General features: G+C 40.4%; 1 protein-coding gene and 1 long non-coding RNA gene across 2 annotated transcripts; one reads left to right on the forward strand and one right to left on the reverse strand.

Annotated features, from left to right (window-relative positions):
- Positions 1 to 238: 238 nt before the first annotated feature.
- On the forward strand, positions 239 to 12,496 carry LOC118424620 (macrophage mannose receptor 1-like). The gene is made up of 10 exons (XM_035833261.1): positions 239 to 367; positions 881 to 1,339; positions 1,560 to 1,641; positions 2,639 to 2,844; positions 3,385 to 3,553; positions 7,300 to 7,530; positions 8,179 to 8,394; positions 9,106 to 9,345; positions 10,217 to 10,618; positions 11,939 to 12,496. Exons 2-10 carry the CDS (start codon positions 965 to 967, stop codon positions 12,319 to 12,321), a joined length of 2,304 nt encoding a protein of 767 aa, XP_035689154.1. The 5' UTR covers positions 239 to 367; positions 881 to 964; the 3' UTR covers positions 12,322 to 12,496.
- A 5,640-nt stretch (positions 12,497 to 18,136) lies between these two features.
- LOC118423806 lies at positions 18,137 to 19,439 on the reverse strand. The gene is made up of 2 exons (XR_004832119.1): positions 19,245 to 19,439; positions 18,137 to 18,465 (listed from the first exon to the last, which is right to left on the reverse strand). It is a non-coding gene; the product is annotated as an uncharacterized LOC118423806 (long non-coding RNA).
- Positions 19,440 to 25,790: the final 6,351 nt, after the last annotated feature.

Genomic DNA, 25,790 nt, shown 5'->3' on the forward strand with positions numbered 1-25,790 from the left:
ATCCGACATCTGGAGAACACGGCCCAGCTATTTTAGTTGGTCTTCTGATGGCATTTTCAGCCGACAACTGTCTTGCGTTCGTTATTCTGTACAGTTCTCCATTACAGACTTTGTCTAGCCAGTAGATGTTACAAATTCTACGCTGACAACCATTGTTAAATACATCAATTTCTGCCTTTGTATAGGTAACTTCTGTGTTAATCATTGCATTTTCTTAGGTAAGACAGGGTGGTGGTTGACATGTTTCAGCTCCCGTCTAGTCCGCGGCATCATCATAGCTGTTTCTTTGGGATCCTTGGTTGCTTCGGGAGTTATAATCGGCATTTATGTCACCAGTCTACTGGGGAACAAAGCAGACATCTATCCGGTCAGTCTCCTAAGTATTTAGCAACAGCTTAAACACCTTAATATGCGGTCTCTCTACATGACTACGATTGGGTTTCCAGTATCTACACAAAAACTATTACAGAACAGCAGCCTGAAATACTAGCATTCAATTATGAAATTTTCTTCAAATGGGCGGCTGTAAGGTTGTGGATAGGAAAATTTCTGCGAAACAGACTTGATTACGATTTATCTGATTTTGAAATTTTGTAGGCTGATTTTCGTACTTTGACATGGTCAGTAAAATCAATATTAAAACAATAGCTGATGTTACATATACAATGTTGAAAGGAAAACGTCGATAAGAACACCACAAATTTACAATTTTTTTCATACTTTCGAACTTTTCAGTCAGATACGAAAGAAATAAGAAGCCACAATGTTGAGTACGAACTCGCTTTAGAGTTTTCGTTTCGCATATCACTCTCTGTTTCTAATAATGTCACTCGTATTTCCTTATGAATTTGACCCCTATAGCGATATTTTTTTCACATAGCTCCATACAAACCAGATTTCTACAACCGACTCATCTTGGGGGGCAACTGGTGATGATCGTAAAGCAACGTCTACACTGACAAAGATGACATCCACCCTGCCGCCCGTGACACCCACAACAAAGGTGACAGCGACACTAACAGCCTTGACAACCACAATGTCATCCGTGACAACCACAATGCCAGGAGAGACAACCAAAATACCAGCAGTTACAACCACTGTGCCAGCCGTGATAACCACACTACCAGCGGTGACAACCACACTACCAGCTGTGACAACCACACTACCAGCGGTAACAACCACACTACCAGCGGTGACAACCACACTGTCAGGAGTGACAACCAAAATACCAGCAGTTACAACCACTGTGCCAGCCGTGACAAACACACTGCCAGTTGCGACAACCATACCGCTAGAAGTGACTTCGAAACTGCCGGATATGACAACGACATACAAAAAGGTAACAAGAATGTCCTACATTCGAAGCGTTCACATGGAAATGTACAATTTTAACTTGTTTTGTTTGTCCTATTTTGAAATACCTTGACTTTATTATGTTTTTACAAAATTCAATGTCTTTGAACCATTTCTCATTTCTTGATTGAGATTTAATGTGATTTTTTTCAAAGAAATACATTAATTTAAGATAAGCGTGATACAGTTTTTTCTTATTACTCTAGTATCTGTTACTTACGACAAGTGTGACGCGACGGAGAAAGTATCTTGAGACTACGAAGCAAGAGACGTCAACATACATGAAAGGTAAACACTGCTTTGGCTTTTGGACATTTCTTCACTTCGGTCACATTATCAACCAATGAATAAGAGAAATGCTAAGTAATGTATTTGTTACCATTGCTAGATATCTTTATTGTCCGGTTTATGGTAATATATTTGTTTCAGAAATACATGACCCATATACGTGACGCTTTATCTAAATTCACGTCACATGGGACGTAAAATACGTGACGTCCGATGTATTACAGAAACGTCACACTTACGTGTGGCATACGTAACGTATCTTTATCAATAACTTAGTTAACGATTGAGTAGGACGTGACTTATGTCCACGTCCCACTTTGTAAAACGTACGTGACGTGTTTTGACAGATCCTTGTTTAATTCACGTCACGTGTGCCACAAAGTACGTGGCGTCTATGGCAATATATTTGTCGCTATATACGTGACGTTTTTCCTAATTCACGTCACATGGGACGTAAAATACGTAACGTCCGACCTATTCCAAACACGTCACAGGCTACGTGCAAGATACGTGACGTCTTTTTATCAATAACTTAGTTAAGATTTAGTGACTGATGACTGTCTTTGTAGTATGTGTGTGACGTGTTTTAACAGATCCGTGTTTAATTTACGCCACGTGTTACACAAAGTACGTGACGTCTTTTACACGTCACGTCCGGTTCGACATACCAAAACACGTCACACGTTCCTTAATGCGTGACATAAGCTATCGCCTAAATGACCCTGTTGCAAACTCCAAATCCTCGCAAACTAGATTTTAACCCGGGCGGAGAGATAGGGTTAAAAATATCCGCGCAAAATAGTACCATTTCCACTTCATTCACGTCACAAATGACATAAAGTAGTCGTCATTTTTTTACTAACACGTCACGATTCATGGTATCACAGGTGACTATCTTCTATATACGTACGACTTTCTTGTTTCGATGTACATATCAGCGATTTTGTTTAGCACCTTTTTGACATGGGATGCTCTTAATACGTTTGTGCCCCAACAGGGTTTCCAGGGTACACAGAGCGAAGTGGAACCTGGTACAAGGTTGTTGCGGTGAGCATGACGTACGTCGCTGCTGCCCAGACCTGTGCCGCAGATGGAGGCCGTCTTGCCGTTGTGAAGTCACAGGATGTGCAGGACTTCCTTGTCGCTATGATTGCGGAGGTTAATGCTGGTACAGATTATTGGATTGGACTTCTACAAATGACAGTGAGTGTCACGCCTGATAAAAGTGTACTACTTTGTCTGTTTGCTCCCCAATCTATCATTTTCTCATTTTCTTCCGTCATTTTTGTTCGTCATCTTTTCTTCCTTGTTTTTATATGACCTTGCATCCGGCTTAATTTTTTTCTTCATGTATTTCATTGATGCCATTCTACCCAAACACTTAATATACATTCTATAGTACAATGCAAACTTTCTTTCAACATAGATAGACAGGACGTGTGGCATAAAGGCAGGGTGATAGCATGCAGACAAATAGCGGCCACAATTTCAATTCGGCACATGCAAAAAAGGGGCTACTCTACGTCAGAAAAAAATAGAAAAGTGGGAAAATACACCTAATCCTCACTGGCATTTTCGGAATTTTTCTCTGTCAACGGGACTTTTGTATCGACAGAAACAAGGAGCAGTCATCAGTTTTCATCTGATGAAAGCCGCTTGACGTAAATGAGTTTCTTTTAATAATAGTTTTAATCAAAAGATACGCTTTGATATGTTTTCTGACATTTGCCTTTCATTGTAAAGGGAGGATGGACATGGTCTGATGGAACAGCGGTTAACAGTGGCTTCACCAACTGGGCACCAGGAGAGCCCAACAATGTTGATGAGCAATGTGGGCAACTCCTGCAGGTTCGAGGCTTCAAATGGGACGACACTCGCTGCTATTATCAAAAGCACTTCGTCTGCCAAATAGGTACTTTTGTTACGCTCTCGAAGCCTCCTTGTAGAAAATTACCCTCGCCAAGCGAGAATATGTAGCGTTTGTGTGTATGTATTTATGTATGTATACACGTATACATGTGGGTGACTGTGTGTGTGTACATGTATGTGTGTGTGTGTGTGTGCGCGCGTGTGTAAGAGAGAAAGAGAGAGAGAGAGAGAGAGATAGTGAGTGAGTGAGTGAGTGAGTGTAGAAGACTGTTTGAGGGTTACTGAGGTAGTGTATAGACATTATCCTTGCAAATCATATAACTAGAGTTCCACGACCCCATATCTTCACCAAATGATTCTATCTTTTACAACTGCTGTATTGATTGTCGTGGATTATGCAAATACGGTTCTCATTTGCATAAATCATATTACTTGATCATGTCCCCATCTATGTTAAGAAAGAAGGCGTTCATCGCAATTTCTGATAATTTATGCAAATAACTAATGTTCAATTATATTCACCTGTACATAACTTGCAAATGCTACAAGTAAGAAGTTGGCATTATTTACCACAATGGCATTATAGCATTTTATCATTAATAATGCAAATTCGGTATTTATTTAGCATAACATATATCTTTCATTATTCTTCTCTTTCTCAGTTACAGCTTGTTTCTTGACAGTATCACGACAGTTTGTCCGACTTACGATATTCCAGTAGCGTGTACCTGAGCAGAATCACGACAGTTTGCACAACTTACGATATTTCTGTAAAGTATTCGTAGCAGCATGACGACAGTTTGTCCATTTACGATACTTCAATAGCATGATCTTTGTAGCCATCTTTGGGAGTGGTTATTTGCATTGTTGACATGATGATCATGTCAACTGTGGGAAAATTTGCCTTGTTGACAGGATCATGCTGTCAGCGCGATTTAAAAGAATTTATCATGAACAGACATTCCTTAAATCTTTTGTCAAGACATTATTGCAGTCATTGTAACATGGTCAGCTACTGGTGAATAATTTTTCTGTAATATTGGTTTGGATTTGACTTAATTCTGTTATAAAATCCGTCTTGCATGTCTTACCGCGTGTCACTGTGCTAATGATAAAACGTTGTGCTGACGTATTTGGTCGTTCCCATTGCCGGACGGGGGTACCGGTGTGACGATACTTTGCACGAAAGGCTTTATTCAAATTGTCGTTCCCATTGTTCGGACGGGGGTGTGGCCATACTTTACCGCGCTGCAACCAAATGGGCCAGCTCGCGCGCTACGATAGACGTATCATTTTATCATGCCTATTATGGCATCATTTCCTGTCAAAATATCATATTCAAAAACGTACCTTGAACTAGCGTAAATACGTCTACGGTATACGTAATTTTCGATTAAAAGGACATCGTTTTATGTATACGATATCGTCTCGGAACAAAAATATCAATACACCCCATTATACTCAGCAAAACGCGTCGCTGCTTGATGGTATGTCACACGTGACGTTATTTAAAAGTGGGACGTGGTTAAGTAACGTCCTGCTCAATCTGTAGTCATTGATCGTTAACTAAGTTATCGATACAATGAAGTAACGCATGCGGCGCTTTTGTGTGACGTGTTCGTAATTGGTCGGACGTCACGTAATTAACGTCCGATGTGACGTCAATTTAGGAAAAACGTCACGTATATAGCTCCCGTATTTTTGAAACAAATATATTGCCATATAGCGTCTTTTACAGATGTCACACGTCACGTTCGACATATCAAAACACGTCACATGTTTTTCGAACGTGTGACATAAGGTACGTGACGTCTTTTACTGATGTCACACGTCACATGGGCATGCCTTTCTGTTTCTGTTCCTCATGGTTATGGCTATGGTAAAGTGACCCGAGACCGGGAGAGCTGAGATCTTATCTAGTTATGAACCCACGTGTATGTAACCTTCAAACATCACGTGATATCACTACAAGGTGCATAAATGTAAAAATTATGTGAATCTGTTGCAAAATTTCAAGAAAATGTGATATAATGGGAACCATTTTGAGCTCGAGGTTCAACGGCATCACATTTTATCACATAAGTTAACACATAATTACATAAAATAACATTCTTGTCACAATTCTGATTGCTAGCACAGAAATTGAGCTTTAAGTGAAAAATGTTACTAGTATTAGTTAACATCACATGTTTTCACATTTCCCCCAAACGGTCTGGAAAAATCACATTTTAGAATATATTTCAATTATGTAAATTTCACTTTCTCAATGTAGTTTTTAACCTTTAATTGTACTGTGTTTTATAGGCCAAAGGCCTGATACAAATAAATAAATAAATAGATAAATAAATAAATAAAAAACATGTTATCTAAATGTGACATTGGCTGTGCACCCATTATGTGAAATAATGTGACTGCCCGTACCACAGGTATGGTTAAATATATTGCATTCGTAATGTTTCTTCTTCTTTCTGTTTCTCCTGTCCAATCTTCAAAGCGCTTCATCTCCGTCGTTTCTGGACCGAATGATTTGAAACAGAGTGGTCTAATACCTCCTGGCATTTTTTCTCTCATTTTTTTCATATCTGCCTTTAAAACTGTATATTTTGGCCACCTGTACCCTGATATTACAACCGAATGACCTGGTACAGAGGTGCCTTGATCATGTCCATTCAGATTCAATAACACTTTTGGCATACAGTACAACAAAATGCTCAATTTGCAATTTTGGCAGTTTTTTTACAAAGAAAGTACATTTTTGGCTCCTAAACCCTGGTTTGACATTCAAATGACCTGAAATTTGGTATAAGAGTGCCCTGGACATGTTCGCACATGGATTCAATAACACTAGTCACAGTATCAACAAAATGCTTAATTTTGCGATTTTTTGCCCATTTTTTTTACCAAAAAATGACATTTTTGGCTCCTGTACCCTGGTACCTAAATTCTGGTAAAGGGGTGCACTAGATATTGATCCAAATGACCCATCTTCAATTTTTGGCATGTACCACTTCAAAATGATTTAGTTGGGGATTTTTGGGTCATTTTCAAATTGGCCAGAGGTCAACGACCTTCTCTTTCAGGTGCTTGGCCTCGACATGTCTATAATATAACTTAATCAAAGGCAGCCAATGATCTAGCCTGAATCAAAAACCTGAAAAGGATTCGGCAGCCAATCAGCGAGGCTGGTGTAATCTGGAAGAATCGATTTATGCACGGGAGACTTTTTAAAGAATTCAATTTTGGACTGGGTTGCTTATACAAAAGGCTATAATTTCAGTGGGAGTATTTCTGGACTGGTCTATTTTGCAAGTAAAATGGGGTGCGCTGTAAGATTTGATTCTTGCACGGAAGGGGCATTTTTTAAAATTCATTTTTGGACTTGGGTGATTATGTCAAAGTCCTATTTTAGCAGAAGTTTTTTTAACATAGGGATATCACAGGGAGTATTATTGCACGGAGGGGGAATTTTTTTCAAATTCATTTTTGGACGGGTGATGATTCAAAATTCCATTTTTTAGCGGAAGTGTTTTTGGACTGGTCTATTTTACCTTTTTTGGGCTAAATTGTGTTTAGTAGAAGTCATTTTTAAGAAGAAGTGCTTCATTTTCGCACATGGGTGATTTTGGAACAGTCTATTGTTGCATGGGGAGGGAGATGGCTGAAATATGCTGTATTTTCTCTCTAACAAATGTCGGCCTTTCTAATGTTCGTTTATTCTGCTTGACCCGGCGTAAAGAAAAACATCCGAAACATCGCAGTTATTTACTTTCCACTACGGCTCATTTGCAGGGAAAGGCAACCTGGCTATTGGTAAGACAGCAACCCAGAGTTCCGACTTTGTTCACCTGGGGGAAGCCTTGGGTGCCGGAAAGGCTGTTGATGGTTCCAGAGCGACGGACATTAAGCCAGGAAAAGCGTGTACTCACACCGAAAATGAGTATCAACCATGGTGGAAGGTGGATTTGTCACGTACCTACACAATAAAGCAGATCAGCATTCTAAACAGGGGCGACTGCTGTGGTAAGTCTTATCTTATTCCACGCAATAATGGTGGATTTCTACAGAACTACATTATTGTAATTATCATAAACGGATTTGAGAAGCTTAAACGAGTTTGAGAAGCAGTTCAAATTTCGAAGAGCACTGGGCACAGATAAATTTTCACGACTTTGTCAATAAGATGACGTTGATGTTGATTTGATAGGAATTTAAACCATGTGAGAATAAGTAAATACCTCTACGGAGGTTTAGTGTGCTTTTAAAATGCTAGGATAAATACTTATTCAGCTTGCTCTTGAAAGACGCAAATGGGTTACATTTTGTAGATTTTTTGGTGTTATTGTTATGTTATTGTGTGGGCCGACTACTCTCTCTTCACAGCCAGGGGTTGAATTGCGAGGAGCTTACAATAGGCGCGGGGGTAAATCGCAAGGGTTTTAACGTCTTATCCGAGGACGGCCCTAACCTAAGCTAGGTACTCATTTTCACCTGAGTGAAGTGAGGAAAGTCGTGTTAAGTGCCTCTCCCAAGGGCACAACATCAGAACAAATCAGCGGTTTCGAACCCGTTACGTCTTGGGTCTGGGTCAAATACGTTACCGATTGCGCCACACGATGCCGAAAGATGTCGAAAGATGTAATTACATTCTATGAATGTTTGTATTTGAAGGAGAACGATTGAAGAACTTCATGGTGCGCGTCGGCCCGAATGAGGACTTTGCCCAGAATGATCAGTGCGGAGAGATGTACACGGGCACACCAGAGGATGGGCAGACTATCGTGGTGTACTGCAGCCCGCCGATACCCGGCCGTTATGTATCCGTACAGCTGATGGGACGGGAAGACAACTTGTCACTGTGCGAAGTGGAGGTCTATGCTGAGACAGGTCAGAAACACTTTATTTTCAAATATGACATGTTTATCAGCATGAAAGCTCATCTGTGTTGCGTTGGTATAATCCATATTGAAGTTTTGGAACTGTCATCTGACATGTGACCGGAGACCGGGAGAGCTGAAATCTTATCTAATCATTAACCCACGTATGTAGCCTTCAAACATCACGTGCATGTGCGTGATACTGAATCTGTCACGTGGAAAACCTTGCCTTGGAGGCAGGCTCTTCTACGGGCGTGCTGTTCTGTGGTTGCTACTGTGAACAGTTGCGACTGATATAGTTTTCCTTTTCGTCAACATTGATAGTATCAGGGAAAACTGAAACCATCACAACATGCTAAAGATATGAATCATTAACGTCATCATTAGAAAAATGCCCGTAATTAAATCTGCTATTGGGGCAATAAACATCGTACGACGATGGAGAAACTTTGAACATATTCAAAATCCATTCCAGCTCTATTTTTGGCATACTCGTAGGAGGCTCCTCGACTTTCTATGATTTGCCTACGATTGCGCTGGTACGCTCTTATGACATCACCGTACGATGTGCTAAGACCTTTGTGACCACGGCGTTATAACGTTATATTTAAACTATTGCGCCCGATTGTTCCCCTACTTACGACGTACTGCGTACTGCGTAAATCGCAGTAAATCGTACGCGCTTGTGACAGGGTCTTCAACCTTTATTCATCTTTTTCAGGAACGTGTGGACTATCAGCGTTTCGCCACGTCCCCCGGACTGATTGTTACGGTTCAGACATATCCCGTGTCACTGGTGTTACCCTCCAGGACTGTGCGGAGGCGTGCTGTGCCGACTCGACATGCCTGTCGTTTCAGTACAACATAGGCATTGAATGCTATGTGAAAAGCAGGCTCTGCTCAGATGAGGAGAAAGTGTCTCTATCTTCTGGAAACATGTACGATCGGATTCATCTACCAGGTTGGAGCATTTTGTTCATCTATCAAGTACATCATGTATCAAACTGTGGAATTCAACAGCAGAAGTGGGTATTGGTCTTTGAGATACAATTTCTTTACAAAATCATTTGTTATGCCTATGTGATCTTGTACCACGGAAATGCAAACTTCCTACCCAACGAAAGAAGGTCTTTTATGCCTTATTTGTGGCATCGTCGACGCTTTTTTCGTGTAAATTTCATCGTTTATAGCCCAAGCCTTGTTTTGCGTGACAAACGTGAAACGAATCAAACACAAACATGACAATAGCCCTCAATATCGGGACGATTGCACAGGTAACGATGCGTTACTACTATGCAAAGTCTATTGACTTTGTAGACCCCCCTTCCCCTTCTCCTTTTAGAGTTTACATATTAACCCTATTCAGACCTGTTTTTTTTTGTGGTCACCCCTGGACGAGGGGAAGGGGGGCTTTTGAGGTCCTCCACTTCTAAGTCATATAACTCTTAAACGACGTGTCGTATGGCCACCAAATTTTCAGGACATGATGTAGACATAATAATGACAAGTATAAGACGTTTGAGGCTACGCCGACGTAATATGACGTAATTATGACGTCATCAATTTGATTATATTGGCCAGACCCATGAAAAAAGGGTTGTCTCCGAAAACTTCAACTTATACTACAAAAATGTAACAGCAAGTACATATAACAAAATCATGCCAAAAGCAATATATCAATGACGTCAAAATGACGTCAAAAATGGACGTAAATCACATCTAAGATCATACCAGTTGGGCTCCGCCATATCATATCCAACACGTTGAAATTTCAAACATCCTTTTTTTAGAAAAAATAAAGTTTAACGTCCATTATTGCGTTTTGTCTCCAGCATGCCACAATGGTTACCAAATACATAACAACATCTGCTACAAGGCCTTCAACATGCAGATGACTTTTCTCGACGCGTCTTGGACCTGTCGTACTGAGGGTGGGAGCCTCGCTATGCCAAAGGACGCCGGCACAGACGACTTCCTGGTCTCCCTGAAGAAAGATGTGGATGAGAGAGGCCGTTTCCGGTTCGGTTTGGCGGATCGGCGTCAAGAGGGAGTCTGGGAGTGGGTAGATGGCACCCCACTTGGAGGCTACAGCGCATGGATGCCAGGGGAACCCAACAACGACAACGATGAGGATTGCGTCCTTTATTATGACCGAAAGACGAATGACGGAAAGACATGGAATGACGACAAATGTTCATCAGCAAAGAAATTCATCTGTGAAGTTAAACTACCAGGTGTGTTTTCCTTTAATTTGAGCATTCACTCAAAATAAAATTATGTATCATTAATATTTCATCATTCAATATTATCTGTTGCCAATTGTAAATATCTTTTTAAAAGTAGAAGCTTACAGGCCACACATATGATTTCCGTGTCTCTCATGATCACCCATGCAACAAAAAGCTGTTCACAAATCAAATCATTAATTGTATAACTCAGACAAATTTGATTTTCCAAACGCCTATGAAAGGCGAGACACTGACTGATATGGAAATATAACCAAAAAGCCTATCAGCACAATCAATATGAAAATATCGTATTGTAATATGAATTTTATACTTAAGCTACTTTACTTAAAGGTTAACATTACAATGATTAAACACCAGATGAGTATAACCTGGCATTTTCGAATTCATTTTTCGATATGATATGCAGTTTGAGAAAAAAAAGACTATTAGTGTAAAAATGCTAAGACGAACTCATTTATATCATGAATATTTTGGGGGTGTTCATCTGAATTTCCTACTTGTCACTTTTAAATCAATTCTGAAGTGACATATATACATTTACTACATATTTCCAGTCTTCAGCCTTAGGTATTCCCCACCTAACGTTACCTAAGGCCACAGCAAGTAAATTTTATGGATGACATCCTCTGCAGACTGCAAAAATAGTGCGATAGGGCGAAAAAAAACAAGATGGGTGAAAAAAAACAAGATGGCTACATTTTCAAAAATAGACACCATAAAGTTGTGAAGAATGTTGTAACAAGAATTAAAGGGACAAAACATGGTATCAGAGCCAACAAGGCATTCATACCTGTATTCAAGACATGTACTGGTGTGGTAAAAGTGACACTAGTGTGGTAGACTGGCATCATGAACAAAGTTGGTAACCACACTCATGGATTCCATATTGATGTCACTTTTACAACTATCCAATAAGTTTCATTTCTACAACTTCAGCCCTGGGTACCTCGCAAGTGTCACTTCTACAAGTACAATTATTAGGCTACGATACAACATATTTGCTCATTTTGGTACCTTATCGTCATGTTGACCATCCCTGCAGAAGAACAAAATTCTTGTTTTTTTTTCTGAAATCAGGCGAAAATTAATGCGCGCGCTGATGTCATCCATAAAATTTACTTGATGTGGCCTAATGTGATATTACTATGCATAGATCACGGGAAAGTAATTTGAATAAAATCTACAAATGTTGAAATGATAATGGTAGTATAACGTCTTGACACGCGCATTGTAGGAGAGTATCCTCCTTTCCAAGTCAAAGCAAAGATATATAAGATGAAATTTATTCTTTCTACCCTGTTTTAGCTCCTATGATTGACAACTGCCAAGTCGGATACAAACTCCTAGCCAGGACCTGCATCCGGATTTATTTCAGGGAAGTGGGCCACAAAGATGCCAGGAAGATCTGTGAGACGGATGGGGCTACACTAGCCATGCCTAAAACAGAAGAGTTGGATCAGGCTTTGAGAAGCTTTGTCCACAAGGAAGGCCACAACGCCCAGTTTTGGATCGGCTTGAGGAACAAACCATTGATTTTTCATAAGCTATCTAAGAGACACTGGATTTGGGAAGATGGGTCTACATTGGGCTACTACAAAGTACGTTGTTCAAGACATGCCTCGCTTTCACCTAACAGAAACAGATTCAAATATACATTTTATGTCATTGTTGAGCTAGAAAAGTTATAAAACTCCCAATGGGGTAAAGGAATATTACAAAACTACTAATATAGGACATTTGATTCGATTTATTTCTTTTCTCTTTGTACGATCTACCCAATGATATCAAGTTTGAAAAGTTACGAAGTGTTTGAAATTTTTGTGCACTACCCACTAATTTGAGACAGCTATATTGACCTTGAATTTTGACAGACAAATAACAACCTTTAATAGAAAAGTATGTTAGATTATAGAAATAGAACTACAAAACTAACTAGAAAGGCCGGCATTTGCTTGGGTGCAAATACAGCATATTTCAGCCATACCCATTCCCACGCAACATTGGACTGTTCCAAGTCACCCCTGCGCAAAAATGCAATATTTTAATGTAAGTTATCCCCAAAAGAGAACTAATATTGTGAATTGATTCCATGTCAAAAAAGAGCTTGCCCAATATGCCCCGGGCCCATATGGGAGAATATAATCTTCCACAGGAGCGCCTATGCATAACTGATTGGTTTTTAGAATTGCGGCAGCTCTTTTTTTTTCCGAGAGTGAAAAAAAAACGCATCTTCCATTTAGAAGATTTTCGTCATGAAATTACATGACTCCATTCAACAATTTCCACTTCGATAACTTGGTCTAAGTACCGTCATAATCTCCTTGTGATGTGAGTACATTTATTATTGCAGTGAACTTTTTTTAAGCAAGTAGGGCATACGTTTTAATAATTGTCAGGTGCAGGTACTGTGTAGTAGGAGTGTTGTTGTTTTTTTCAAGCTAAAAACTTCAATCTTCTTCTTGTTTTTTATGAGCCATTACATAAACGGAGACGTCTCGAAATTGTACAAGAATTTTACCACTCTGTCGCTTAATTTCTTTTCTGAAAGATCCCAGGACCAACAAGTTGATTTTGCTTTATCTATATATTTCATTTTCCTTCGAATTTTTTGTTAAGTAAATGCCCCTGCATACCACTGTTAAATTGTTTTACTTTGTATGCAATCCGCTGAGCCATCGGACGTAATCTTGTCTGAGTGTTATAATTTCCTGCTCGTAGCGTGCGAGACCTGGAGGATAGGTGTTTCTACTTTGTTCGGGGATTTCTTTTCGGAGGTCAGTGGTGATACTCTGGTACTGAGAGTGTTTTATTGGGCTCAAACTCTGGCAGTTTAAAGTTACTTACAATTTTAATGTACAAAGTTTACTTCAAAAAAGAACAACAACAACACTAGAAGTACCTACATTTGTTCGGGAAAAATACATGCATTCTCGCCACTGTCAAACTTACGTATCAAAACTAAACGCAAGCCGTCCAATTTTCCCTGTCCAAATCTGCTAAAAATGATTGATAGTGCCGTGCGGAATGTTGGTAAATTCATCGACACTAACGTTCAATGCACGCGTACCGTCCGCTACCGCTCAAATGACCCTGTCTGAACTCCAAATCCTCGCAAACTACAATTCAAACCGGGCACAGGGTACCATATGGCCACTGTAAGGCTGTAATATGCATCTGTTTGTGTATATACGGGATTGCAAGGCCCCGCTTATGAATATTAATTAGCATTCGCCTTTCTCGTCGCTGATTGGCTGGCGTACATAAAGTAATTATCTCTCGCTCTCCCCAGACCGCTGGCACCTGGCACGTGTGGGCTCTGGGGTCACTGGAGTTCACAGCAGGAAGCCAAAAGAAAACCAATTTCCCCTCAGAAAAGCGCTGAAATTAAGCATTTTAAAGTAGTTTATGCCCAAAATTTTACTTTGATCATTTTACCAACTATCTAATGCCTATTTACACCGAATTTAAGGTCATTCCATTGTAATTCAAGGGAACAGGGGCCCACAATATACCGTTTTGGTCAAAACATGACCTTTAAACTTCAATAGAATCATTTTAGAGGCAGATATGAAAAAAATGATAGAACTGCACCTTGGTATTGACCCAACCTACCCTTGTGCCAAATTTCAGGTTATTCGGTCACGGAACGACGGAGATGAATCGCGGGGAAGATTTGACCGGAGAAAGAAAGAAAGAAAGAAGCATTACCAATACCATATATTTCACCATACCATATATGGCATGGCTGAAATATAATAACAGAGATGGTAATATTTTGGAAAATCTTATTTTGAAATTTTGCTTCCCCATACCCCAACCATTTCTGAACAGTTGTACCATTATGCTTCAACAGGGATGGAATCCAGCAGAGCCAGATGACAGCAGATGGACCCATTTTAGGAACCTATGCGTGACGTACCGGTCATGTCGCCCTGGTTATCCCATGTGGGGTGATACTTGCTGTCATTTCCGGCACGGGTTTATCTGTCAAGCACCTCTGACATACACTTGAGTTGTCAGCAAAAAGCCAACATGACCAGAAAACATACCGGCGAGTTCTTCATTTTTGTTGTGGTAGTAAGACAAAACAACTTTTCAGAGTCTGTCCGAAGACTCAATTTTCTATTCTGAAAACTTTCATACTACATGTAAATAATACTAGTATTCTAATACACATTCCAAGCAGCGAAGAATAGGAGTTTTGAAACCCGACGGGAACCCCAGTTCAACTTGCAAGCGAACACTTTAATATATTTGAAAATGAATTTACAATGTAAAAGGCTTCACAGAATAGAAGCGACAATGTAAAAACACACATGTCATAGGTAAAAAGAGTACAAAGACTCACTTTTCAAGAGGTATAAAGATTCGGAAGACTCCACTTTTCAAGAGGTAGAGTCAAAAGACTCCACTTTTCAAGCGGTAGAAAGAGTCGTAAAACTCCACTTTTCAAGAAGTAAAAAGAGCCGGAAAACTCCACTTAGAAGTATAAAGAGCCGAAAAACGCCACTATTCGAGGGGTAGAAAGAGTGGGCAAACTCCACTTTTCAAGAGGTAGAAAGAGTTGGCAAACTCCACTTTTCAAGGTTTAGAAAGAGTGGGCAAACTCCACTTTTCAAGGTTTAGAAAGAGTGGGCAAACTCCTCTTGCCAAGAGGTAGAAAGAGTAGGAAAACTCCACTTTTCAAGAAGTAGAAAGAGCCAGAAGACTCCACTTTTCAAGAGGTAGAAAGATTCGGAAAACTCGTTTTCAAGAAGTAGAAAGAGCCGTAAAACTCCACTTTGCAAGAGGTAGAAAGAGTCGGAAGACTTCACTTTTCAAGAGGTAGAAAGAGCCGGAAAACTCCACTTTAAGAAGTAGAAAGAGCCGTAAAACTCCACTTTTCGAGATGTAGAAAGAGTCGGTAAACTCCACTTTCAAGAAGTAGAAATATTTGGAAGACTCCACTTTTCAAGAGGTAGAAAGACTCGGAAAACTCCACTTTTCGAGAGGTAGAAAGAGCCGAAAAACTCCACTTGGGTAGAAAGAGTGGGGAAACTCCACTTTTCACGAGGTAGACTGAGTCAATCGCTTTTCAAGAGGTAGAAAGAGTGGGCAAACTCCACTTTTCAAGAGGTAGAAAGAGTCGGAAAACTCCACTTTTCAAGAAGTAGACAGAGTCAATCGCTTTTCAAGAGGTAGAAAGAGTGGGCAAACTCCACTTTTCAAGAGTTGGAAAGAGTGGCCAAACTTTACTTTTCAAGAGGTAGAAAGGGTCGGAAAACTCCACTTTTCAAGAGGTAGAAAGAGTTGGAAGACTCTACTTTGCAAGAGGTATAGTGGACCAAACTGGGTCAATTATTATGAAATATTTAGACTAGCATTGCCACCATATTACACACTAGTGTACCTCCACTCACTCATTTATGCAAATGCACTACTATATTATAACGCATTTACATACTGTAGATGCATTTAAGTTCGCGGGGATTTAATTTCGGGGTTTTAATTTCGCGATGAAGTGGCAACTGTGAAAACCGCTAAAATTAAACCACCGCGAAATTAAAGTATCTGCATTTACAGTATTGTTTCAGGAGCTCTTCGTGCCCAATATTGGGAATTTAAAGCCCTTCATACTAGTATTTGAAATGATGAATAGATTGTAGTTGTGAGATGAGGCAACTTAAAGGTAGTTCATAAATGTAGATGTGTTTTTGCAGCTGTGTAGCCATTTGTATATCAACAATGTCAGAGTAGATTTTATTTGTATCAAGAATGGGACAATTTGATAAGACTAGGGCAATGTTGATTTGATTATATTACTTAAACGTCTTATACGGTTTACAGTATGGGTGAAAACTTTTTTATGCTTTGAAACGGCCGAAAATTAATGCGCGTGCGAATGTCATCCATATCATCAAATCAACATGGCCTAGTTTGTTTCACCCAAACAACCCAAGTGGTTCCGGTAGGAACCAGGGCAAAACATTCCCGTCCGTGACTTAATCAGTAATCATCTGATATAGCAGCACCCATATGTTAATTATTTGGGTGAACAAGCCCATGGATAAATTACTGTAAATGCAGAAATGATCGCGGTGGATCGATATTCGCGGTTTTCGCGGTGACCACTTCACCGCAAACTTAAAACCACCGCGAACATTTTAATATTATGGTATTAGACTGCAGTCTATGGTGTTACCGCGAACTTAAATCCGCCGCGAAAAGTCCTTTTTCCCGCTGCCGCGAAATTAAATTCCCGGGAACTTAAATGCATTTACAGTATGTAAATCTACATGTCATTTTTATAAAGTCTATTTCATGGAGGTATGAAGTCGCCGAACTCTAGTTCGTTCAGTTATTATTCACTTCATGTTTTATGGTATAGCTGTGTAAATCTTAGAAAAAACGCTGCCAGCTGTTTAAATTGTGTCAAAAAGGACCCAATAACTATGTGCATGCATAAATTAGTGTGACCGATGATTTCGGACCTACCGTTTTTGTTACAAGGTTTTTTTGAAAATGTTTCGCTGTAAAAATCCATGATAGCACAATGTACTTTAGGGGAATTTTCTCTATTAGCCCACAGTAAGGTATCTAAAGAAAAGTTACTTTTCTATGGTAGTGCTGTATAAATGGCACTACTGTTGCAATACCTTTTGGCTAGGGGTGGGTACCGGTGTACCGGGGGTACAAAACCGTTTTTTTTTGTCTTGTTGGACCGGTCGGAAGAAACGGACCTGAAAATATCAGTGATCGGTTGTTGGACCAATTCGAAAATGAACAGATTATGTCGGCAGGCGTTCACTTGTTTGGGGGATTACAGGTCCACGAAAAGAACAAGAGCGAAGTAGAGGAGAGTTCATTGTCATTTGTACCAAGCTGCTACGACCAAACATGGTCTAAAACAGAGGAAGTCAGTATTGTTTACATGAATTGTAAAATGGACGTCGGATACTCTACCAAACAGAATACGTTGTAGCGAAATGTGCCTTTGATTTGAGCATCACCCATTTAAAGTTTTTCACAGATAATTAGGTCCAGGTTCACGTCCGGACCTGGACCTGATCCACTGGATCTGAACTATACCTGGACCTGAATTTTCTGTGCCAATACCATCCCCTAATAAATACCATTATTGCTGCCTATCAGAGCTAAGCAACGTCACAGGCCACAACAAATACATGTTTAACAAAATACAAAATGTTGGCATGAGTATCGTTGGCATAAGCCATATTCTCGTCTCGACTAAAGGTGAAAATGCAAAATTGCATGGATTTTGTTACAGTACGATTATCATAATGAGAAGTATAGATGTTTCATTGCTACTCATATATAAATATATACATACTTATAGAGGTACTGATACAGGTACTGTATAGACATTTTATACTAAGATACTAATATAGTGAAACACTAAGATCTTTAACAATTCTTCGTTGGAGGCACTGGAAGAAGAAATTACCCTCTTCGTCTATGGTATGTGGGTTTCTTGGTTTTAATACTAGTTGTTGAATTGCTCTCTTTTCGTCGGTAATGATGGGAAAGCAAAGATATACTTTAGAAGCGTCTGTAAACAGTTTGTCTTCTTTTAAAATCATTTTTAAAATAAATAGCTGGAGATGAAATTGCTTTCGTCTTTCACTGAATTTATTTGAGCTCGAGGAAGAATGTTTAGCATATCTCTCCGACGCATATAATTTTCACTGTCGGTTTAATGTAGATACACTGGTGACACCACGTCAGTACGACTGTATCTCGTTATAGATATGCTACTTCAATGTTTATCTAATGCTGGTACGGTCCCACCAATTTTGCTGTTGTGTCGATCTTTGAAAACCACACAGCTCACCCTGTAGAAAACAAACAAACATTTGGAGCTTAGTGTCCGGAGAGAAACATTAACGGTGTTTAAAATAACAGCACATATCAGGGAGTACATCAGTGGTAATTTTCTTTCTACCTTAATAATAATTTATACCTACGTGGTGTAAAGGTCCAATAAATACCATTCTTGGTATTTTATCTTATATATATAACGTTTTTTTACCTACACAACAGAATTCATACAATTCAATGGCTTTTCGTATGCAGTACACGGTCTCCAACTGTTCAGGTCTTGGTGCAGAAGTCAACTAGTAACTGCACCTTATGGTCCCCCGTACCAGCTAAATCTGCAATACCGGTAGCCTGGTTACCAAACCCCAGCCCGATCTCAAGAGTCTATCGTGCAGGGGTCTGGCCAGATGGCATAGGCCGGCTTCTCAATTTTGCCCCTTGAAGTGGGCAAAAAACTCCACCAATAGAACAGCAGCAGGATCAGCAGGAGGTAATTACACCCCTACCATGATTGGTGAAAGACCTCCAACTGTATTTTTTGAATCCATAACAGTGACCACTAAGTACCTGATTCGCTACTGTCATACCAGCTGACCAACTGTGGTGTGTTGTAGCTGGCTACCTGTGGTGAGAGTGGTCATCAATCCTAGGTTCTCCTCCCTCTGATCAAGGGCCTTCGAGAAAATTTCTACAGCCATCCTGCCAGACCCCAACACGAAAGATATTTGAGGTTGGGGTATGGTATCCAGGTTACATACCGGTGGCTGAGAGTGGAGTAGGCTGCAGTAATTACACACTCGCGGCATCTGACAGATGTAAGCCTTCCTCTGTCGACACCGGTACAGGTTCCATTTCCCAGACGACATGACGCATGCGCAGTCCGTACCCGACGACGACGACTGGCCCAGTTCTGGTACTCCAGAGCCGTCCCGTCATTCCACGCGAAATGTTTCTCTCTCGCTGTCGTCCAACCCGATCCAGTAGTCCCTGGTGAAAAGATGACACTCAAAAAGCTCAATGATCTATTTATCATTTTTACTCTGGAGCATGGAGTTAATTATAAAGTCGTGTGGATCGCCCAGTTATACTCCCCTCACATTAGGCGGAAATCGATCGTAACTTTGCACAACTTAGGACAACTTCGCACACTTGTTGACCTACCCTGCCCACTGTCCAAAGTTAGATGACGTCACGTAACTTTGCACAACTTAGGACAACTTCGCACACTTGTTGACCTACCCTGCCCACTGTCCAAAGTTAGATGACGTCACGTAACTTTGCACAACTTAGGACAACTTCGCACACTTGTTGACCTACCCTGCCCACTGTCCAAAGTTAGATGACGTCACGTAACTTTGCACAACTTAGGACAACTTCGCACACATGCCGCCCTACCCTGCCTACTGTACAAAGTTAGATTACGTCATCCAATAAATGTTTTGACGTCATCTGTGACTCCCGATATAGCCTCAAAGCCAGTGGGAAACGGTTGTAACTTAGTACAACTTCGTACAACTTCGAACACCCTAACTTCGTGCACTTCACCCTGATACTGGACATAGCTCTTACTGATTACAGAAAGCCGTGGCGGAATCCTGAACTCGAAGAAGATCATCACTTTCTGTGGGATAGAAGAAGACAATAGCATATTTATTCGTGGAGTCGCCGTGTCCAAATACAATGAAATATTTGTGGCTAATCTTAGAAACAAGCGAATCCAGGTCTGCAGCATAAACGGGACATATCTACGCTTCTTCCCAACTGTAGTCCCCGCTGTGAATCAAGGAGAAGCAATTAACCCGATGGATGTAGCCATTGACGGCAATGGAAACGCATGGGTAGTTGGTACCCTCATTGTCTCAAAGCGTGATCGTCGATTTGTGGTTAAGTACAATCGAGAAGGACAACCAGAACTCAAAAGAGCATACTCATTAGCAAACAAGCTACATGCAGGCACAGTAAGCGTTGCCTTTGACGCGGCAAACAACAAAGTCATAGTGGCTGCGGACAATGATATCTATATCTTCTCATCATCCTCGTATGATAGAAAGTTCCAAGCTATGGATTTCGTCTTATGGGTTACATCGGACAGCGAAGGTAGAATAATTACTACAGATCCATTCAACGTCCAGGTTTACAGCCACAATGGGCGTCCGCTATCAAATTTTGAAACGTTTCTTCCAGGTGGTGTCTGCACAGACAGTTTGGGTCGCATCATCATAGCGGATACCAATAACAACAGGGTAGACATGTTCACGAGACGTGGAACATTTGTCCGTACAGTCGTTAAGGTTGAATCTCCATTGGGCATTGCTGTAGGACCGGATGGACAGTTGGTGGTTACTAGAACGAACAAAAAAACTATAACTATCTTTCCACGGCATACAGTATTTTAGCCGTTCTGTAATTCATAATCTGACTCTGCGAATGGCCATGATATCTAAGTGCTAGATATATCATCATCTCTGGAAAAATGGGTACGTACTAGGGGTGAGTACCGGTACAGAAAATCCAGGTCCAGGTCCGGTTCAGGTCCAAAGGATCAGGTCCAGGTCCAAACCTGAACCTGGACCTGATTCATTATGACTCATACCAATGATCCTTTTCACTACAAAGAAATCCGTTTGGTAGAGTATTAGACTTGCACTGGCGTTTTAAAATCCTACAACGCTAACTACACCCGTACGATTGACTGTAAAACTTGGTTGAAATGACTATAAACTCTAATCTGCTTCGCTCTTGTTATTTTCTTCCACCTGCAAACGCCAAAAGATCCCCAAAACGTGTGAATGCCTAATCAAATGATCTGTTAATTTTCTAATAGGTCCAACATCCGGTCCACCTAATTTTTTCAGGTCCGGTTTTCTGGACCGGTCCAATAAGAAAAGCTGGTTTTGTACCGGTACGCTGTACCGGTACCCAGTCCTAGTACGTACTGATATGAATTTCCTGCTCCGTTATCTTTATATTGCCGAGATGTTGTCACGATATGATGACTTTACAATGTATATGTATGTGTATGTACGTCTGTGTTTGTATGTGTGTATGTGTATGTGTGAGTGTGGGAGAAAGAGAGAGAGAGAGAGAGAGAGAGAGAGAGAGAGAGAGAGAGAGAGAGAGAGATTGATTGAATGTGTGTGAGTCTGTGTGTTTGTGTGAGTGAGTGTGTGTGTGTGAGAGTGTGTGTGTGTATGTGTGTATGTGTGTGTGGGCGCGCGTGCGTGGCTGTGTCTGCTTGCACGCGTGCGTGTGTGTCACTATGTGTGTGTATGTGAGTGTGTGCATGTGTGTCTCTTTGTGTGTTTGTGTGTATGTTTGTTTGTGTGTCAGCTGTCAGGGAATTGTGTGGATGCATGTGTGGTTGTGAATGGTGTTCAGCACCTAGGGATAGTGTGTTTACATGTGTGTGAATGCTGTTCTGCACCAGGGTCAGGTGTGTTTACATGTGTGTGGATGGTGTTCAGCACCAAGGGCACGCGTGTTTGTGTATGGATGGTGTTCAGCACAAAGGACAGGTGTGTTTGTTTGTGGATGGTGGTCAACCTCAGGTACAGGTGTGCTTGCGTGTGAATGGTGTTCAGCACCAGGGGAAGGTGTGTTTGTGTGTGGATGGTGTTCAGGGACAGGTCAGGTGTGTTTGCCTGTGTGTGTGTTTGCCTGTGTGTGTGTGTGTGTGTGTGTGTGTGTGTGTGTGTGTGTGTGTGTGTGGTGTTCAGCACCAAGTACAGGTTTGTTTACTGTGTGTGGGTTGTGTTCAGCACCAGGTACAGGTGTGTTTGGGAAATGATCTTGTTCAGGTCCAGGCAGGTGTGTTTGTGTTTAAACAGTGTTCAGCATCAAAGACGGACGAACGTGTGAAAAACATTCGGCAGCAGGGACTGGTGCGTTTGTTTGCGTACGTGTGGATGGTGCAATTTATCCTAGGTAGATACGGATTTGATTTTGGAAAGAACCAACAGTTTATTGTAAGACTATGGAAGACGTAAAGCAAGGCTCTTCAGTGAGTTAAACTTTTAGGATATCACTTTCAAATAGAATTTCGAAAATTCCAGAATAGGACTATAATTCGTAACACTATTCGGACGACTGTGAACAACTGGTGGGTGAGCACCTGCAGCTGGTTCAATCCTGAGAAGGCATCTAAGGGTGGATGCCTCTAGGAAACCTTTCTAACATACCCTGCTACTGAAACAGTTGGTGTCGATTTATCCTGATCAATCAGAAAGAGCGATACGCAGGCATTGGTCAATCAAAAGAAGTAAAACATATGCCAGAGGAGAGGGAATAAGTACACACTGCGAGGGGGAATGGCTCGTTCTGTTAACATTGATTGTGAGTTGTGTTGTTCTAATTGATAAAAAAGCGAAAGACTGCAATGTTTCGAATATTTTCTTTGGAAATTTAGGTTTCAAAAAGCAATCTGAAATCTCCTTACAAATGTATGTACAAAAGAACAAATGTGATCGTCCGGAATTATAATTGCCTGTTATACACATTTTCTATTAGCATCTTTTCAAAATAAAATCTGTTTTAGAATAATGCATAAAAATGCGGTCTTTGAAACAATAACTGTTACTGTTCCTAAGGGCATGCCCTGAAAAAAACAACAATAGTATACTGTAAATGCAGAAACGTTCGCGGTGGTTTTAGTTCGAGGTTTTCGCGGTGGCCCCTTCACCGCGAATTTAAAACCACTGCGAACATGTTTTCATGGCAGTAAGAGACTACGGTGCATGGTGCTTCCCCGAACTTAAAACCACCGCGAAAAGTCCTGTTTCACGCTACCAAGAAATTAAATCCCCGCGTTTACCAAATGCAGTTATTAAACCAGAGTTAATATACAGGCTTTTCATTTGACGTCATTTTAATTTGGCGATTTGCGGCATGTTGGCCTGGATTTCAGTGTATGTCTGTAAAAACACGAGGATGCTACTGCAAATTATAATTAGTATGACGTCAATGAAAAGCCTGTATAATTAATTTCCAACAGCGTTTCAGAATTCCCCTATCACTTCTGAAAACATATATTGTTAACAAAACAAGAGTTCTCAAAACCCCTATCATATTGAAACGTATATGGCTCACAAGTATTGTTCTCACACAAAAAAATGTACCTCCAAAACCCCTATCATTTGTTGTATGAGAAAACAGTCAAACAATCATCGAAAAACTTACTGATTTCCATATTTTCTGCTTTATGCAAATACTTCGACCCCATTGGTCCGAAGTAGAGACTGAAAAGTGAAAGGACCAATCACCGCTAACAGGTACTAACAGATAGGCAGATACAAAATGGCGGTGTTCCGTAACCGGCCGCGGTTCATGTGCCTCTGTGTGATTTGGTGAGTATTTTTGGAACTTTCTACATTATCCGTGACTGTCATTAACGGGGAAAATGCGTAACAGACGAAGGAGTAGATGTGTTAATCATTTAAGGAAATATGGTGTAGATTGATCCTAAAAAAGTCACAAAACGACTGACATCGTTTCATCTGCTGTCGTCTGACAATACATTCGGCTTGCACGGTGTCAGATTTGGCGCCCATTTTTGGGAACTCCAGTAGCTTCAGAGCTAAACAAAGTGTACACTTTGCCCAAAGTACGTTATACTAAGGGTTCATTGGTCAATGAAGATTGATTTGCCTTTGTAGTTCGAGCTGAACTTTGGCCATGTGGCTTGCTAAATGCAAGGAGGTTATATCACTTGCTATTTCATTGTTTTGATGCGCTCTGTCACTTCACATTTTCTTTCCTAAATTTGATCTTCGCACTATAAGTATAACTATTCTCAGAACGAATAGGCTGAGCTGTATGGCCGGAAAATGTGCTGCTATTCATCCATCTGTGTGGCAATATGTTTTTTTTAGTGTATGGCTACTTTGTTTTGAAGCTGCCCCCCTCCCCTGTGTACCAGTTCCGAAAGAGTTCGGAGACCTCATACCTCCTGGAATTATTTAGACTTTTTTTAGATGCTGTCAAATTGTCTTTAACATTTACAAACTTCATGCATGGTGACATTCATATTTAACTAATTTACATATGTCAGACATTATGGCAATTTTGCATCAATTTCTAGTATGCTTATAGGGCCTTATCATTATGTTTATCGTCACAAAAGGTAAACATACTGTTTTTGCTCTGTTTCTGTTTCCTCTTCTACAAACGAAAAAGGTGAATGACCTGGAACAGCTTACTGTCACTATTGTCACAGAAGCAGACACCATGTGGTGTTTAGTTGCATTATCAGGGCTTGAAATACTTCTTTCTGCACACCTGCACTGGTGCAGACAACACTGAAAACTACCTCAACCTGAATCTGCTAAGATAATGAGAAAGACAACTTATGTTCTGTGTGATGCACTATGTTCTTTGGTTCAGTTCGCTGTGGTCTAGTGATTTAGAAGCATTCAGGGACTCCAGAAGGTGTCCTGTATGAAATTAAGTCAGTGTGGCCATCCATGAAAAAATGTGCGAAGAGAATAGAATGAACAGTGGCTTTAGGAGAAATATTAGTCTGATAATATTCACTCCCTGAGACACTACAATGGCACACACTTTCCCCACAAAGAGTCGTAGACATGTGGATCTTCCAGTTCTGAAGTTTCTACAGTGGAATTCGCTTATTTGGATAGCTCATTTGTCAGCGCATTTTATCCAATAGTCCGAAGTATCCAACAGTCCGAAGTTGGGACAATTAGACCCGAAGGGAGCCGGGAGGGGGGCGAATATAGGATTACTACTACGCAAGACACAAACACTACACACACGATACGGAACTTCATTTACAAAAGACCCACAAAACTTTTAATCAGACATTTGTTCATCTAGAACAGTAGTCTAAGCAGTAGTTAACCTACAGTACTGTTTTGAATGAATGGAACGTCAACTGTTTGAATCTATAACATCATTAAATAGCCAGCAAAATATCGAACAGATTCCAGTTACAAGCTTTACATAATTATAGAGGGCTCGAAATACCACATGCATATGCAAGTTTGTGCATGTAAAATTGGTGTGGTGCAAGTAAGTTTGGACCAAACTTGCACCAGTGCAAGTTACTTTTATCCACTAATACCTGACTTTAGAAAAAGCTTACACACACCAAGAATATTGTCTGCCATTGAAAGGTAAAAGAAAACAACACTGAATAAAAGAATAGCCTAAATTTGTTATTTCTAAACTTGGTTAGACATCCAGGTAAACAAAATTTGAAGACAATTCCATCTCTATAATGCTAATAATTCCTATGGTGTTGTCTTACCTTGATTTGCATATGAGTAAATACATTTTGCATACAATTTAGTGACTTTGATATGATCAACTGGATTTTCCAGTTATA

Source organism: Branchiostoma floridae, chromosome 10, assembly GCF_000003815.2.
Source record: "Branchiostoma floridae strain S238N-H82 chromosome 10, Bfl_VNyyK, whole genome shotgun sequence".
NCBI classification, from domain to species: Eukaryota; Metazoa; Chordata; class Leptocardii; order Amphioxiformes; family Branchiostomatidae; genus Branchiostoma; species Branchiostoma floridae.